Source organism: Salvelinus alpinus, chromosome 1, assembly GCF_045679555.1.
Source record: "Salvelinus alpinus chromosome 1, SLU_Salpinus.1, whole genome shotgun sequence".
NCBI lineage: Eukaryota > Metazoa > Chordata > Actinopteri > Salmoniformes > Salmonidae > Salvelinus > Salvelinus alpinus.
In genome coordinates this window covers 78,550,804-78,570,285 of record NC_092086.1, presented here as the reverse complement: position 1 = coordinate 78,570,285, position 19,482 = coordinate 78,550,804, and the positions used below count along the sequence as shown (strand labels likewise).

Below are 19,482 nucleotides of genomic sequence, written 5' to 3'. Positions count from 1 at the left end.
CCCCTTTCCAACACCAAGCCAAGGAAAGATGGAATTTCCAAGGACAGAGCCACCCGTTTTCCGTGGCATTGCCAAGGTCATGCAAATGGAATACGATCTAGAGGGAAAATGTGTGAAACCTGAATCGAGTGAGTCAGTGGAAGGGGTTAGACCGGAGCTACTGGGTTGTGTGGGACCTGTGCGCAATTGTGGGTACTGGAAGGCACATGTGAGCTTAAGAAAATGGAATTCAGTAAAATGGAAGAAAGGCATGTCTTCAGTGAACCTTTAACTAGGAAGTCCCTAGAGATGTCCTACATATTACATTTAGGAGAAACACCCAAGTTATTAAACGTTTAAAAAATACATTTTGATCAATAGACGATGAAATTGGGCATGGGTTTTATTGAATTGCTTCGCTAGGTCTCTGATGAGAGGGAAACAATTGCCAAAGAGAAGATTCGGATGGTATGCCAGATGTCTTTTTCAAGTTGTGTGTTCTGTTGCTTCTCAACACCATGTGAACATCGTGGTTAAGGCCAAACGGCATAATTTCACTGTCACTCTCCTTTCCCACGAGACCCTTATCACCAATCTGACCTTTCTGTTGAGTCGTTTGGTTGATCCAGCTTCACCGTTCGCGCAACTAAGATTCTTCAATCATGACCCAAAGTGTTTTCAGAAAAATGAAAAATAAGCCAATCCCGTAACGTTACTAGCTAACAGAGGGGTGTGCTGGGTATGATTTACAGTATTGGACGTTCATCATTTGGTGTGTGACAAGATTCAAAAGACAGCAATTTTCCATGTGACTGTGCGTGGGTTTGCGTGCAAGTGTATATGAGAGAGCACTGATTGAGTGAGAATGACACTGCAGCATATCACAGCACCCGGGGGATTACTCTGTCATACCTGGCAGTAGATCTGGACCAAGTACTGCAGCTCTTTGGACTCAAAGCCATTCCGTGTCACTTCGCTCTGTTCATCCGCGAGTGAAAGCTGGAATTCAGAGAGGGAAAGGGGGGAGAGAGAGGGAGAGAGAAAGTATGAGACACATAGTGCTTCGTGTTTGGGGTTTTGGGTCGAATGGCATAAGGGCATGGATGTGGTCAGATGACAACAGATCATTTGGTTGAAACAACCCTTTAACCTTTGTCTAACCTCCCCCCTCCCTTTCTTCCAAGCAAGAGCTAAGAGAGTCTCTCAGTAGAACCAAAACAAAATAAACATCATCCCTCACAACCCCTGACAGTTATACCGAGCCCGAGGCAAGTATTCACAAACCGTCTCAGTGTAGGAGTACTGATCCAGGATCAGTTATCCCTTTTGGATTATAGTGAATATGATTATACGGACAGTTGGGATCTGATCCTAGAACAGCACTCGTACTCTGAGATGCTTTGTGTAGAAAACAAAACCGAAAAACCACCCCCCTCATCACTGAACAAATCACTTTGTCTTTGCGTCACACAAACCCAGCTCGGGTATCATCCCCGACAGAAGAAACCACTTTAACACTCAATTCCTAATCCCTTTGCTATGACTTCGCAAGCGGAAGAGAGAGAGAGAACCTCAAATGTAAACGTTACAAGTCCCTTCCCTTCCCAGATGAGCTAGCTAACAAAGAGAACAATGAAAGAGGAGCTGACAGAATAAAGCATGTAGGAAGGAGGGACAATCATAAGGTGGGATGATGAGACTGATTTGTCCCCAGCTGAGCCCCCCCCCCCCCGCTTGCCTGCCCACGTTCTTATGAAATATAAATGAGGACTGGAGCGTCCCACACAGCAGGTGAGCGTCTCTTCCATGCTACTCAGTAGACCATGGAGGAACTGATATCTTGGTCGAATTCAATAGTACATATCGTAGCAAAACGTGTTGTAATGAAAACGTAAACAAACATAAACAATGGACAAATTCAGGTAGTCCCTCGACTCCCTCCGCATTTCAGACTGTTTGCTTCTGTTTGGTTCCTAATCTGATCTGGCTGTGAACACTGGACCTGACGAGCTTAGATGCAGAAGCCTACTTCACCAGTTATTCGCAACAGTTTGACGCTATAGGCCTATAGTGCCATACACTCACATTGTAGGCCTTTGTAAGATGGTTTTGTCGAATGCAGGGGGACATAGAATTGATTATAATTTCAGGGAGTCATTCATTTGATTGAGCCTATGACTTGTATGAAAACATTTTTTGCATAATTTATAGCTAAGGGGTTCCATTATAATGAATGACTCTCCGTTTTCCCTATAGAACCGGAAGTAGGAAACAAACGCCCATGTACTCCCTTTCTCAACATTAGGTATGTGTGACACCTTACAACACCGACAACATCTATTACCAAGCTAGGCATGCCAATTAGTGACCAACAAGCAATTTGCTATTGTCCTAGTTGAAGCTGCAAGCCTCTATCTCCCAATCAATCCCAGGTAAATTGCTTTACTTTAACACAATGTTACTATTGCAGAGACCATGTTTTACAATCCACCATTGATTGCAAGACTGTGCAGTGACTTGTATGGTTTGTGTGCTCCATTCATGCACAGACACAGACACACAGTACCACAGCCTCTGTGTTCACCCCCATCATTGCACACACATTATGGATACACACACACATTAAAACTGAATGGCCCTCGCTGTCCTTTGTGCCTGAAGGGGTCTGCTGCGTATCTCACAAGCACCAGACCCCTTCAACCCCAACACACACACACCTCCCCCACACGTCCCACCGCGTATCTCTCCGCTTCCCATCCATCCCTGTGATTGACATATCAAAAAGGAATGAGCTGGGCATGCTGACTGGGGCAACACGTCCAAGCACTGACCTCAGCGGGGGAGGGGGGGAACAAATGATCATGTGTACACAGTCAAAGACACAAACAGGGTTAAGTGGGGTCTTGTTTGTGTGGCAAAACAAACTTAAACCCTTGTGATTCTCTCGTTGTTATGAGTGGTCGACCCTCAGCAGCCGCAGAAGACAGCTCAGCTTTTAACCTATACTACAAATGTAGTTAGAGGAGTTAGTCAGTTAACTTTGGTCAACTGAGTTTAACTTGGGATAACCGGTACCACGAAAGTGGCTCACCTTTTAGCCAGGTACATTTCTATGGCAACTAATCCTTCAGGAATGCTAACTGAAGCTGGCTAGCTTTAGACATGCCTGAGTAGATCTAGCATGCTTCGTCCCCTCAGGAAAGCATCAAGGTTGTCAATACACTGATCTAGAAGCAGTGGGACTGGGGCAGGATCACACCCAACATGGAACACAACAGAACACTGATCAGTAGTAAGCTGCCTTCACCATCCACAGCAGAGACTGTACAAATGATATATTGGCTAAACAGCAGTGCTTTGTATGAATCTGGGGCTGTTACTTGGTTTAATTTGTCCATGAATGTGTGTGTGCTAATGCTTGTATAAAAAAAATAAAGTTTTGTCACATAGGTGCAGTGAAATATGTTGTTTTAGAGGGTCAGCCATAGTAGTACGGTGACAGCAGTACCATAGTAGTAGTACGGTGTTAGCAGTACTATACCATAGTAGTAACACAGTTAATAGTACGCCGGGAAATGGTTTAATTTACCCTTGAATGTGTGCGCTTGTATTACAAAAATGTATTTAAAAAAACAAGAAAATGTTTAGTCACATACACCAGATAGGTGCAGTGAAATGTGTTGTTTTACAGCGTCCTAGTAGTACAGCGCCCCCGGAAGAAATGAGGGTTAAATGCCTTGCTCAGGTACTCACCGTACTACTACAACACTCTAACCGCTAGGCTACCTGCCGCTCCTATCCTCGTGGGTACCAGAAATCCCCAAGTCCCCACAAGGATATTAAAACAAGAACTTCTCCCAGGACTCCCGAGTGGCGCAGCGGTCTAAGGCACTGCATCTCAGTGCTGGAGGCGTCACTACAGACCCTGGTTTGATCCCGGGCTGTTTTACAGCCGGCCGTGATCGGGAGTCCCATAGGACGGCGCACAATTGGCCCAGCGTCGTCCGGGTTAAGCGAGGGTTTGGCCGTCATTGTAAAATAAGAATTTGTTCTTAAATGACTTGACTAGTTAAATTAAGGTTTAAAAAAAAATTGCTTTAGGTTAAGGGTTAGAATTAGGGTTAGGGGTTAATTTTGGGGTTACTAGTTCAGGTTAAGGTTTAGGGAAAATAGGATTTTGAATGGAAATCAATTTCAGGTCCCCACAAGGATAGTAAAACATATGCTGTGTGTGTGTGTGTGTGTGTGTGTGTGACCAGGTTCAATATGCACCTGCCAACACTGTTAGCCTGTCAACACTGTTAGCCTGTCAACACTGTTAGCCTGTCAACACACTGTTAGCCTGTCAACACTGTTAGCCACCGTTCTGCACTTCAGACAGACACTTAAATGAAAGTCCTCTAAGTTGGACACACTAGTCAGGGACTCTAATCATAGGATAATTACATGCCTCTGTCAAACGGTCCATTTCAGAGTGCATGGACGGAGTCGTCCTTGAAAAATGGCAGAAATCAACAGTACCATGCTCCAAACACATCTAGGGCCTCATTTTGAAGAGCTTCATTGGTGTCCTTGGTGGTGTTCTTGGCATTAGCCTCAAAGTCTTCCGAGTACTTGGAATTGTTGAACTAGAGAAGTAGCATCCTGTCATTTTCACCTACTATTTAAACATCTAATCTCCCATCTTTTGAGCCAGCGGGTTTACTGTGTTACAAAAAATAGGCCAGGCTACGTGTGGAACGCAAAATAGCAGGCTTGGTTTAAGTGCCATTGTAACTCTAGATGGCTTGGCACTGCCTACTGTTTGCAGCGACGACTTTTTCGCTTCCTCCCTCTTCTTCTGTTCTGTGTTTTCACTTTTGTTAGCTACCACTCCTCATATAAACCCTCTTCTCTATTTCATCTTCAGTGTTATGTTTGCTCAAATAGTTATACAGACAGAGAACTTTGAGGAGAAAGGAGTTTGTTCTTTATGCGCTTAGAAAGTGTGCTGAACAAACAATGTTAAGGGACACGAGAGAGCGAGACAGAGCAAGCGAGAGAGAGCCTGCGCTCGGAACAGGGGAACAACTAGTCCCACATACCAACAGCAGGGCTTTTCTCAGCGCAAGGCAGGGGCAATGAAAACAAACGCCTCATGCAATCCCAAAGAGGCCAACATTTGTGTCGACCGAAAAATACTTTCCCTATTACGGCAGTAGGGTGTTAAAGCGGCAATCAGCAGTTGAAACAATAAAGCACTCCCCGCGCCTGTTTTGGTAAAAAGCTGAAGAAAGTTTCAAGTTATAAAGTCACATGCACAAGTACAGTGAAATGCCTTTCTTGCAAGCTCTAACCACAACAACGCAGTAATCAATATCAATGTAATACTAAAAATAACGTAAAACAAAAACACACAATATATACAAATAAGAACACAAAAGTAAGTAAGCATACCATATACAGGGTCAGTTCCAGTACCATAGTTACAATGTGCAGGAATACTGGATAGATAGAGGTAGATATGTATAGGGGTAAGGTGACTAGGCATCAGGATATATGAGAGTAGCAGCAGCGTATATGATGATTGTATGTGAGTGTGTAAAGTCAGTATAAATGTATGTGCATATTATTTGTGTGAGCAAATGGAGTGTTTGTGTGTGTGTGTGTTGGAGTATCAGTGTGCATAGTGTGTAGGGCACTCAGAGTGTGCATAGAGACAGTGCAACAATAAGAATAAAATACAAAGGTCAACTCAGATAGTCCATGTATCCATTTTGTTAGCTATTTAGCAGTTTTATGGTACAGGGATAGAAGCTGTTCAGGAGCCTGTTGCTGTCAGACTTGATGCATTGGTCCCGCATGCCGTCCGGAAGCAAAGAAAACAGTCTATGGCTCGGGTGGTTGGAGTCTAACGATTTTTCGGGGCAAAGCATATACTGTGGGGCCCTGTGTTAAGGGTCAGCATGGGAGTTGATGTTGCCTACCCTCACCATCTGGGGTCGACAAGTCAGAAAGTCCAGGATCCAGTTGCAGAGGGAGGTGTTCAGTCCCAGGGTCTTAAGCTTGGTGGCGAGCTTGGAGGGGACAATGGTGTTGAACACAGAGCTGTAGTCAATGAACAGCATTCTCACATACAGTGGGGAGAACAAGTATTTGATACACTGCCGATTTTGCAGGTTTTCCTACTTACAAAGCATGTAGAGGTCTGTAATTTCTATCATGGGTACACTTCAACTATGAGAGACGGAATCTAAAACAAAAATCCAGAAAATCACATTGTATGATTTTTAAGTAATTAATTAGCATTTTATTGCATGACATAAGTATTTGATACATCAGAAAAGCAGATCTTAATATTTGGTACAGAAACCTTTGTTTGCAATTACAGAGATCATACGTTTCCTGTAGTTCTTGACCAGGTTTGCACACACTGCAGCAGGGATTTTGGCCCACTCCTCCATACAGACCTTCTCCAGATCCTTCAGGTTTCGGGGCTGTCGCGGGGCTATACGGACTTTCAGCTCCCTCCAAAGATTTTCTATTGGGTTCAGGTCTGGAGACTGGCTAGGCCACTCCAGGACCTTGAGATGCTTCTTACGGCGCCACTCCTTAGTTGCCCTGGCTGTGTGTTTCGGGTCGTTGTCATGCTGGAAGACCCAGCCACGACCCATCTTCAATGCTCTTACTGAGGGAAGGAGGTTGTTGGCCAAGATCTCGCGATACATGGCCCCATCCATCCTCCCCTCAATACGGTGCAGTCATCCTGTACCCTTTGCAGAAAAGCATCCCCAAAGAATGATGTTTCCACCTCCATGCTTCACGGTTGGGATGGTGTTCTTGGGGTTGTACTCATCCTTCTTCTTCCTCCAAACACGGCGAGTGGAGTTTAGACCAAAAAGCTCTATTTTTGTCTCATCAGACCACATGACCTGCTCCCATTCCTCCTCTGGATCATCCAGATGGTCATTGGCAAACTTCAGACGGGCCTGGACATGCGCTGGCTTGAGCAGGTGGACCTTGCGTGCGCTGCAGGATTTTAATCCATGACGGTGTAGTGTGTTACTAATGGTTTTCTTTGAGACTGTGGTCCCAGCTCTCTTCAGGTCATTGACCAGGTCCTGCCGTGTAGTTCTGGGCTGATAACTCACCTTCCTCATGATCATTGATGCCCCACGAGGTGAGATCTTGCATGGAGCCCCAGACCGAGGGTGATTGACCGTCATCTTGAACTTCTTCCATTTTCTAATAATTGCGCCAACAGTTGTTGCCTTCTCACCAAGCTGCTTGCCTATTGTCCTGTAGCCCATCCCAGCCTGTTGCATGTCTACAATTTTATCCCTGATGTCCTTATACAGCTCTCTGGTCTTGGCCATTGTGGAGAGGTTGGAGTCTGTTTGATTGAGTGTGTGGACAGGTGTTTTTTATACAGGTAACGAGTTCAAACAGGTGCAGTTAATACAGGTAATGAGTGGAGAACAGGAGGGCTTCTTAAAGAAAAACTAACAGGTCTGTGAGAGCCGGAATTCTTACTGGTTGGTAGGTGATCAAATACTTATGTCATGCAATAAAATGCAAATTAATTACTTAAAAATCATACAATGTGATTTTCTGGATTTTTGTTTTAGATTCCGTCTCTCACAGTTGAAGTGTACCTATGATAAAAATTACAGACCTCTACATGCTTTGTAAGTAGGAAAACCTGCAAAATCGGCAGTGTATCAAATACTTGTTCTCCCCACTCGTATCTAGTGGGTGAGGGCAGTGTGGAGTGCAATTGAGATTGCGTTTTCTGTTGGGACTGTATGCAAATTGGAGTGGGTCTAGGGTGTCTGGGATGATTGAGCTGCCATAACCAGCCTCTCAAAGCACTTCATGATTACAGATGTGAGAGCTACTGGGCGGTAGTCATTGTGGCATGAAGCCTTAGAGTTTTAATGAACAGGAATGATGGTGGTCATCTTAAAACATGTGACAGTTACAGACTGGGACCAGGAGAGGTCAAAAATTACAATGAATATACCTGCCAGCTGTTCTGCGCATGCTCTGAGAACGTTGTTTTGTCAACGCGTGCATAAAATGCATTGTGTTCGTCTGGTACAGAGGCATCGTTGGGCAGATCACGGCTGGGTCTTCCTTTGTAATCCGTAATGAACTGTAGCCCCTGCCACATGCGGCGGGCGTTGGAGCTTGTGTAATATGGGTAACTCCTGTTTGAGCTTCTGCTTGTAAACAGGAAGCAGGAGTACAGAGTTATGATCTGACGAATGGCGGACGAGGGAGGGCCTTGTATGCTTGTGGGTAAAATACCAGTGGTCTAGGACGAGAGTCCCGTTGGAAGGAAATCCGCGATCGGAAGGCATCCATCTTATTATTATCATCATCAACAGGTGGCCGGTTTTCCCTTCGCCTTAATCTCGCCAGGATCCACCCTCTCTTGAGTCTAACGGTTTCCTCATGGGTAGCCCGGAAATTGGTCCGGAATTACAGAAAGAGCCAAGGGCAGACGAGTCGAAGTTGAAGTCGTGATTGAGGTAAGTATGTGCCGATCTGATGTTCAAAATGTTTTGTCGGTTGTAAGAAATGATAGCAGATGCATTTTGAGAAAATAAACGACATAACGGCAGCCATCCAGTACCACGGCATCTTTAACCACTCAAATTCATAGACAGAGCTCTAATAAGTGTTTTAACCATGTTGAGGCTATAGTGTTTGTTTACATTTACTAAAACAAGCTTGTATTTTGGTGTATGACAGTTGAACTAAGCTCATGAGGCATTTATAAGTTATATTCAAGAATCAAATGGGTACATACCATTCATTTTTAAGTCCAAAAATGGATGTAGTAACTGCAGATTGACCCCTTAAGAGTTTGGACTGCTGCTTCTGAACAGAGACAGGGTGAGTGTCGGGTGGTGATACGCACAAACTCAAGCTGTCATGCACACACACACACGGAAAGGGAAGGCTACATGTACAAATGCATGTGCACACACACACACCATCACACACACACACACTGAATTCATTACCGGTGGCGCTCAATGACAGTCTCACACATACACACACAAATTAATTCATTACCGGTGGCGCTCAATGACAGTTCAATGAACCGGGAGCGACAGAGCCACCAGTCTATTGTTCAGCTGGGATCCCTGCTGCTGAGCCACACGTACACACACATTTGTGCCGCTCCGTTAAAAAAAAGTTTTTAATTCCAACTCCCAGCCAGTGCATATGCCTCTGCTATTGCACTGTCTGGCGGTGAAATACTGTCTGGCGGTGAAATACTGTCTTGCACATAAAGACATATAAATCCACCACAGTGACAGAAGATTCCATTCACGGTGGCCTTGCTCCAGAGAGAATGTGTGTGTGTGTGTATATATATACATACATACACACACACACACACGTGTGCGAGCGAGCAGCTATTGCTGCCTTCTAGCTATCTAGTACAAACTCAAGGTGCCAGGCTCCTAACACAGAGAAAGGGACAAATTGAAGAGAAGAGCAAGAGAGCGATAAAGAGGAAGAGCGGTGCTCCCATTCAGTACTCACAGCAGCAGAGTCCCGTTGCCACTGCTTTGGCCGTCCAGCCTTTCGTTTGGCTTCCCCTCACGCTGCCTCTCAGGGGCTGAACGTAGAAAGAGAGCCCCCCTACTTAACACACACCCTGAAGCCGTCCTCCCCTTAAGCCTGCAGAATCCATCTCTCACCGCGCGTGTGTCAAAGTGGCAGGTTCCCCCGTCCCACCAGCCTCTGTTCCCCTCGCGTCTGATACAAATCCACTCTGCAGGATACAGATGTCAGCCCCGTCTCCTTACGAGCTCTCACGCACACACTCTCTCGGTTTGTGTGTGTGGAGTGCAACTCCTCCCAGAGAGAGCGAGAAGAGGGCGGCAGCGGTAGCACCGGCAGCAGTGGAGCACTTGTTTGTTGGGTTTGGAAGATTCCACGTCGGGACCTGTGTGGTTTTCATCCATTCTGTTTTGGTCTCCACATCTCTCAACCTTGTGATGCTCTCTGGGCTCCTTTCTCTCCCACTTTCTCACTCTCCCCCTCTTTGTCCTACTTCATGTCTTGGTTAGCTCTGGTTCAACAGGGCATAAATTACGCTCAATTTCACAAGCAGAAGAAGTAGCTGATGAAAAAGTGCTTTTCTTTCCTGCGCTGCACACCCGCTCTGTCCGTCTCTCCATCACAGGCTTTCTCTCTCTCCTCTTTCCTCACTCGCCCCCTCCTTTCATTGGTACAGTCCCCAGGACAAAGCGAGAGAGCTGGAGGGAGCCAAAAGAAACAGAGGGGAGGGGTGTGTAGAGGAGGTGGGAAAGGGGTTGCCTTTGCAGGAGAGCAGTTATTTTCTCCAGCACGTGGCCTCACTCTCTGTATTTCTTTCCTTTTAGAATTAGGCAATCTCTACACTTGAACATCAATGTCTATTTACATTTCGCAACAACTTTCAGCTCAGTTTTACTTTCAATTTATGTCATTTTACAGAATAGTCTAATGCTATAAATTATGGTTATGGTGACATTGTTGCACATAGAGGCCAAGAAGCATAATTCCATTGACCTCAGCTGAGGCTTTTGTCTTGTACTCATGTAAAACAAGGATTTATGGCTTCATTTGCGCCTTGACCCATCGGTTACCAGGGGTTGTAGCTATAGAACTAAAAGAATTCCTAAAAAAGGATACACCAGCCAAAAATGGCAAGTTATGAGGGGATATGTCCATTCTATAAATTATATTTCTATGGTTGCAGCCATAGACATGCATGAAGATAAACAAAAATAAATGATCTATGGTTGCAACAGAAGCAGGGATGACATTGTGAGTGCCATCCCATCTGATGGCCATTAGAAGCAGTTTTCCGTGAGGACAGTCAAGTCATAGACTGCGTCCCAAATTACACCGTATTCCCTACATAGTCCACTACCTTTGACCAGGGCACATAGGGCTCTGATACAAAAACAAATAATTGTGCACTATGTAGGTAATAGGGAGCCATTTGGGATGTAGCCTGAGAGAAGGGGTAGGGAGAGGGGAGCAGACCGCCACATGGTCATAACATCAGGACGAGCCAAGTGCACTGGCCCGCTGGATCTGCCCCAATGAGCTATTCTTCCCGTGTCTGCTTTACTGCTAAAACACATTGAGACTTGACTGGGAAAGTAAGCGTGCGTGTGTGTACTGTGTGCTAGGCTACATATTTGCAGATTTCGGCATGGGAGATATGGCTGTACAGTGCATGCGGAAAATATTCAGACCCCTTCACTTTTTCCACATTTTGTTACGTTACAGCATTATTCTTTTTTTCTCATCAATCTACACACAATACCCCATAGTTACATAAGTATTCAGACCCTTTACTCAGTACTTTGTTGAAGCACCTTTGGCAGTGATTATAGCCTCAAGTCTTCTTAGGTATGACGCTACAAGCTTGGCACACCTGTATTTGAGGAGTTTCTCCCATTCTTCTCAGCAGATCTCAAGCTCTGTCAGGTTGGATGGGGAGTGTCGCTGGACAGCTATTTTCAGGTCTCTCCAGAGATGTTCGATCGGGTTCAAGTCCGGGCTCTGGCTGGGCCATTCAAGGACATTGAGACTTGTCCCAAAGCCACTCCTGCGCTGCCTTGGCTGTGTGCTTAGGGTCGTTGTCCTGTTGGAAGGTGAACCTTCGCCCCAGTCTGAGGTCCTGAGCGCTCTGGAGCAGGTTTTCATCAAGGATCTCTGTACTTTGCTTCATTCATCTATCCTTCAATCCTGACTAGTCTTCCAATCCCTGCCTCTGAAAAACATCTGCACAGCATGATGCTGCCACCGTGCTTCACCATAGGGATGGTGCTACGTTTCCTCCAGACGTGACGCTTGGCATTCAAGCCAAAGAGTTCAGTCTTGGTTTCATCAGACCAGAGAATCGTGTTTCTCATGGTCAGAGTCTTTTGGAGCCTTTTGGCAAACACCAAGCGGGCTGTCGTGTGCCTTTTACTGAGTAGTGGCTTCCGTCTGGCCACTCCACCATAAAAGCCTGATTTGGTGGAGTGCTGCAGAGATCGTTGTCCTTCTGGAAGTTTCTCCCATCTCCACAGAGGAGCTCTGCAGATCTGTCAGAGTGACCATCGTGTTCTTGGTCACCTCCCTGACCAAGGCACTTGTCCCCCGATTGCTCAGTTTGGCCGGCCGGGTGGCAAGCTCTAGGAAGAGTCTTGGTGGTTCCAAACTTCTTCCATTAAGAATGATGGAGGCCACTTGGTTTTTGCTCTGACATGCACTGTCAACTGTGGGACCTTAAATAGACAGGTGTGTGCCTTTCCAAATCATGTCCAATCAATTGAATTGACCACAGGTGGACTACAATTAAGTTGTAGAAACATCTCAAGGATGATCAATGAAAACAGGATGCACCTGAACTCAATTTCGAGTTTCATAGCAAAGGGTCTGAATACTTATGTAAATAAGGTATGTTTTTTATTTATAAAGAAAAAAAATGTTTTCGCTTTGTCATTATGGGGTATTGTGTGTAGATTGATGAGGAAAAACATTAATGTAATCAATTTTAGAATAAGGTTGTAACATAAAATGTGGAAAAAGTCAAGGGGTCTGAAAACTTCCCAAATGCACTGTATGCCTGCCTATGTTAGAGAAATATCTAATAGCTAGGTAGTTGGGGCGGACTGTCAGAATATGTTACATTTCAAGTTTACTACATGAAAACCACCTAAATCCCATCTTAAAAGTCATCAGAGCACAAGATTGAAGCCATTTAAAAAAATGTGTTCTTTTGGACACAAGCTGAGGAAAATACAAGTTCAAAATAAGCTTGGGCAGTATAGAGATTGTCATACCTTCATACCGACCTTGTGCCATACTGGGATATTCGGTAATACCGGCACTGAACACAAAGGGTGCTATTTTCAAACTCCACTGAGCCTTAGAATGCTAACGAGCACATGGCAAACATTTTATAGTCTCTAACCTAAACTATTTGCAAGACAAACCCCAGCTCATAAAGTTATATAAGTAACTCAAAAATGCTACTCACAGTTTGCTGTACACACAAAACTATTATACAGCAAGGCTCTTGATCCAGGAGGGGATTCTATGCTTTTATCAAGCGAAGCTTGATTTTCTAAGAACCTAACCACGTAACTAGATGGCTAAGTAGCTACTAATTTAGCAAACAAAAATGCACAACTGCAAAGCATTTAGCACATTTTAGACAGTTATCTTAATAGTTAAGATATCTAGTTTGATTTTTTTTTTTGTTAATTCCATTTTGTAACTAAATCACCTGGCACGTGCTGCACAACAGTGAGTTACTCACAAAACTCTGGTTTCGTTGTTGGTTGCTTGTAAACAAACACCATATGCCTGGGGACTACCAGTAAGCTTAGTAATGAAAAATGATGTGACAGGTGAAATGAAGAACGCGTTCTTCTTTGTCTCCTAACTTATTGCACAAGTTGACTGCAGGTATTAACTTAAAAAGTAGCTACAAATCTAGAAATGCATAAAAAATATATATGTTTCAACGGTATTGAAAAACCGTCTCGTGGCTATTTCCAAATACCTCTGTATCCAGTATACCGCCCAAGCCTAGTTAAGAATTTTGGGGGTGAACACACAGAACAAATTGTTAGTAGGCCATGAGTGGTTTTTGGGGGGGATCGGGAGGGCAGCCCAAAGTTGGGTTAACATTTAACCGGTTAGCCACTGAAAATATATTTGACAGGGCATGCTTATCGGGCAATAGGTCATTTGTATAATTTTGTCATTTAATTGGTGTGTGTGTGTGCATGTATTTTTGTTAGTCGTAATTCATTTTATTTATCACATGCGCACAGCATGGTTGGAGGAGCGGAATAGCCTACCACCAGTCAGACAGAGTGAGAGCAGCTCAAAAAGCCTGTAGGCTACTGGAGTGAACCCTGCTTTTGGAAGCCCAGTCATTGATAATTCTAAATGCAATCGCGTGTTAACTTGTGGCAACGATCAAAAATTTGATATTTGTATTTCTCAATCTCAACGCGTAAAGCGCACCTCCCATTCGCTATTCGGCTGCAAGGGCTATATAGCCTGCCTACCGTTGACTATCAGCGCGTCACCCATCACTTTGCAATGTGAGCTTGAGGCAGTATAACTGTTGGAAACCTGAATGTTTTACTTGAATTCAAATAATGAGGTCATGTCTTAACTTGCTTCAAAGTAGCCTTGCCAAAATCCATCCATTGAAACGTGGAGAGAATTATTTTATAAAGACTTTCTCGTGCCATTAACCAGCATTTCTCTGCTGTTCTATTGGTTTTTACAACTGTATTTTTTTGTCCAGAAGCCAAAGGCACAAGCCTAGTCATACAAGCAACACATCATAGTATTTGCTATTAGATTCCCCCTCTTTCTAAGTTTATAACAGATTTTCATCTCTGTCACAAATGGAACTGCTCGCATTAGGTGTGCTGTTTAGAACTGTGCAAATGTTTGAAAATGAGGTTTTATTAGCTGCTTCATTACAGGAGATGCATGTTCAATAATAGGTTATAGCCTTTTGACTGTGAACGATTGGCGCTTAACGAAAAATGTCTGGTCCTTGTAGGCGTGCAAAGTATCAGAGAGGAATAAGCGAAGCGAGAGGTTTCACTCCTGTCAAAATCGGTACAAAATAAGTTCAATGCATTTCGATGGGCTTATATTGGACCTAAGCTAGTCTCCTGCCTCCCCGCCTTGGGACGACTCCCATTGTTAGGGCGAAAACACATCAGAAATGATAGTATTTTCTGTTGGTCACGTCATTTTACTGTTCGGGAAAAATTTAACTGTTTGTTGACCAGTTAATGAGGGTCAGTTAGTCGGCAGCAAAATTGGCCGAAATTTGCATCCCTACCCAAAATATTTTAGTTTAGGGTCCAAAAATCACGAGGAATTCACCTAAAAATGTGTTTAATTTAAATCTGTTCCCTATTCCCACTAATAATAAAAAAGAGACGTGATCGTGTCTCAATGTAATCAAGGTACGAAATTGTTATTTTCAAATATAATCTCTTTTTGGGCTTAGTTGTGATCAATTTGCAATGTACAAATTATTATAATTAGCCTATGTTCCGGCCCCTATGACCAAAAACGACCAGCGGATTAATCTAGTTGCCTACCCCTGATGTAGACTATATCTCTGCCACAATAACTCAGGAGACAAGCTTGGAAAATCTCACACACTGGGACATACATAGCCCGTAGTACTACTGAAAATCCCCACAGACCTGGAAAGAGTCCACATGGGGGAAAATCCTGGAATCAAGCAGAGGAAAAAAACTTGGATGACCAAATCTCATTGCTGACCTCTCCTCTGTAATCAGATATAATCCACTACGGTTTTCATTTCAGTTGTTTAATGTTTCAAAAGGCCAAACGGATGAGGTTGGTAATGATTTATAGCCTATGTTAAGTCATCCTCAACCAATAGTTTTCCGTTTGTCAATAATCCAAATTTTGTCTACAACATTCACAACATTGGTAAAAATCCCAAACTGGCTTATAGTCAACAATCCAAACTTGGTCAATAGTCCCCACCATATGTCCCTCTGACATCAATTAGTCAGATGTCTCTTAAGTTGGGTGCCATGTTAGGGACTACTAGATCTGAATTTCTCTTCAGCCACAACAGACAGCTATAAATATAATCATATCATAAGCCAAAGGTGACCTAGTTCGTTCAACTTTTTCATGGCAGGTTTGTATGATTTACCAACGTAACCATCTATATGTCTCATAAATTAAGAATTTGACATGTATGTCATAGTAAGCCTAGATATAGGTCAGGGATAAATGGGATCTTTGTCTTTCTCAGACACACTGCACCAAGTACGAACAGACAAACTGATGCCATGATTGCACTGCAACAAATGCAGGAGTTTCAAATAATTCTGCTACAGGGAAGAAGTACAGCATAAGCAGATCATTTTTTTCTTGTTTGCTAAAGAGAAGTGGGGGACTGCGGAGGTAGATGTGTTTGGATTGGCCCTCCCACACAGACACTTCAAGCACTGGAATTTTTATCAGGCTGCAGAGGTTTTCAAGTGCTGTTCGCCTGTTGGGCTACACCGCAGTGCTTCAAAACAAACAGAGAAACATTGAAAGATGCATTCAATATGACCGACTGGGAAGAACGCTACTGTAGTTTACTGACTCTAGTAAGAAATTAAGTTTTCCTTTGATTGGATTTAAAACACTGGATGAGATTAAGGATCGGGGGTATTATGACAAAATGCAAATCCCCTTATGAAACAAAGACCTGATAAAAGTTGACTTACCGTACACACTACTACTGTACACAAAAACACTAGAGCTGTCTCTGCTGCTGTGACATCACTGAGAGTAGCCTACATGACAGGGCAGGCGGTTAGGCATGCAAGCACTCACTGGGGCTAAAAATGTACTTGCATCGCAGCTACGAGCAGCTTGTCAATATGGTGCCATGGCCCTGTAATGGAGGGAACTCTTCAGCAACATGCTGCTATGCCGACTTTATTGCATAGGCCCATTTCTAGTGTTTCCAAGTAGTCACTCAGTGCAATGCTAACTACAGCATCATGTTATTGGTCGAACAACACAAACTGCTTAACTTAAACTGTGGTTTAATTTCTAGTGTAGCTTTTGCGATGATTCAAATCTCTCTCTGGAGCCCAGCCAGGCTACTTTTGAAATGTACAGAACGTTAGACATTTGATAGTCAGAATAATACAAGAAACAATAAAGCTAGTTCCATTAACCAAAACAAGCCTTTTCTTCCTTACAAGAGGCAGAGAAAAAGAGGCAAAAGTGTAATTCAGGGAGTCTTTAGCGGTAAAGTCATTATTGGAGCACTCCCAGAATGAACCCTTTCACCCCCAAAGCCAACTCAGCAGTTTGGGTTTCCCACGTTCCAGGCTTTCACTGCCGGAGGCCCCCTAGGCAGAGCAGAGGGAGCGGTAGAGTTCTGATGGAAAGAAGATTGAAGACGAAAGGGGAGGTACGTTAGCTTAAGACTAGAAGCAATGCTAAGGTACATGTACTGTACAGTATGGGGAAGGTAGTAGGGTTGGGAATTGCCAGTCACAATATATAGAATCGTGAGAATTGCAATACAAATTGTAATTCTCACGATTCTATATATTGCGATTCAATACTGAGATTTTATTGCAATTCCATTGTCCAAACATATTGTTCACTAATATATATATATATATCTGCTGCAGAGGGACAAAATAGAGCCATGAGAAAGCAAGTTTTGATCAGTCACGGAAATAAGTGCTGAAAACAAATTGGCTCCCCTTTTAAAAAGACGATGGAAAACAAGCTATGAAGGAAAAATACTGGAGTTTGTGCAGGTACAGCCAACTAGTGCAAAAAATATTGTCAAAAAGAATATCCCCATAGGTACAGCGCCTTCAAAAAGTATTCATACCCCTTCACTTATTCCACATGTTGTGGTGTTACAGCCTGAATTCAAAATGGATAAAATGGATTGATTTTCTCACCCATCTACACACAACACCCCTTAAAAACATGTTTTGGTTTTGCTGTGCAAATTTATTGAACATGAAATACAGACATCTCTTATTTACATAAGTATTCACACCCCTGAACCAATACTTTGTAAAAGCACCGTGGGCAGCGTTTACAGCTGGGTAAGTCTCTAAGAGCTTTCCACACCTGGATTGTGCAACGTTTGCCCATTATCCTTTTCAAAATTCTTCAAGCTCTGTCAAATTGGTTGTTGATCATTGCTAGACAACCATTTTCAGGTCTTGCCTTAGATTTAAGTCAAAACTGTAACTCGGCCACTCAGGAACATTCACTGTCGGCAAATGCAGTCTGGAATCTTCTGGCATCACAGCACAACATCGCTCTAATCACAGTCAGAAGACCGTTGAAGAAACTTGAGTGGACTTATGGAAAGGCTCTGTAAGACATATACATACATATTTATTTAACTAGGCAAGTTAGTTAATAAGAACAAATTCTTATTTACAATGACGGCCTACACTGGCAAAACCCAGATGACGCTGGGCCAATTGCGCGCTGCCCTATGGGACTCCCAATCACAGCCGGATGTGATACAGCCTGATTTCGAACCAGGGACTGCAGTGATGCCTCTTGCACTGAGACGCAGTGCCTTAGACCGCTGCGCCACTCGGGGAGCCATGACCAATATATATATTTATTTTTTGTCCAACCCTTTGTCCACTGATCTCCACGGATGGTTGTATGCTCTGCAAAAACACATTCACATTTTTAGTACACAATTATCGATTTTATTACACAGTATGCCTACACATTGATAGGCTATACATAGGCTATACAAATACCTTTAGTTTTGGTGATCTTCTCAGCTCCGGCTCATTTTCAAGTCCTCTGGTGGTTACAGTCCTAACCCTGGAACGGGTAAGCACCATAGAAAGAAGCTGGTTTGATTAAATCTGTCTGTAAGCCGGAAAAGGGTCTGCTTGGACCAAAACACACTGCCGCCCAGGTTTGCATTGCAAATGAGGGCATAAACTGGGGCACGACGCCAGCATGGTAAATAGACCTTTATGTAGTAAAAATAAAAGGTTAGATAAAAATAAATATATGAAAGACCTACAACACCTACGGTAGGCCTACAGTATATCTAAAAATGTTTGTTTAATCTCTACATGTAGGTCTCTGGATTTAAACCCGATCAAACTTGTTTGGCATCAACTGAAAACATTCATCCGTAACTCTGCCAAGCCCATAGTACAAGCAAAGATGAACTGGTGAAGGCCATCCAGACGTTTTGGCTTGAGAAATTGACGATACAATACCCCCCATACCCTCCTGCTTGGCAAGAGTCTATTGTCCTGCTAATATCCCATAGTGGGTGGATGGATGGCTTCTTTTGTGTCCCAAGTATTGAAATAATGTATTAATTACAGTCATTTACCATTCTCATTCTCGGACTGGAACCGTTTTTCAAATAACCGAAAGTGAGCGGTTGTAATCTGAATAAAGGGGAATAGGCTATTCTTGAACATGGGGTGAGACAATAGGCCCTTTTAATTTTGTCTGGCTTGCCATTCCAAATAAAACTGAATATTTTTTGCTCATATAATTTAGAACAGGTCAATCTCCGCCTGACTCGGCGCTTATTTCAGTTAAACGCTCTTCACGGACCGTGCTTATTTGAGACCAAAACTAGCGATCAATTGTAGAGTCGTGACTTTTTATAATCACCTCAATTCTCTTTTCTTCACTTCTAGACTATTAGAAAGAAGGTTGGTACTTATTTATTTTGATCCAAAGACATGAATGAGTGAGTCACTCGGCTTTATGTAGGTGCCGAGGCTATATGAATGCCCCATCAACTTCATCATTTAGCAGACATCCCTTGCTGTCTTATATTCAGTCAAAACATATATTTTAAGAATATTATATTATAAAACATTTTAGTTTCTCTTAGAATAAAAACCTTAGTATAACAACAGTTCTAGTAAGTAATATGCTACAGTCCAGTTACAGCTTCTTCTG

General features: G+C 43.3%; 1 protein-coding gene across 5 annotated transcripts in view; it reads right to left on the bottom strand.

Moving 5' to 3' along the window:
* The window catches only part of arhgap32b (Rho GTPase activating protein 32b), a 202,670-nt gene that overhangs the window by 59,717 nt on the left and 123,471 nt on the right, over positions 1-19,482 (bottom strand). For 4 of the 5 annotated variants that reach the window (XM_071327266.1, XM_071327283.1, XM_071327292.1 and 1 more), the window contains one exon: positions 892-978. In XM_071327266.1, the coding sequence (XP_071183367.1) occupies positions 892-978 (87 nt within the window). Of the gene's footprint in view, positions 1-891; positions 979-9,519; positions 9,576-19,482 lie in introns of those variants that run through there. The other variant, XM_071327312.1, reaches the window with a different exon arrangement.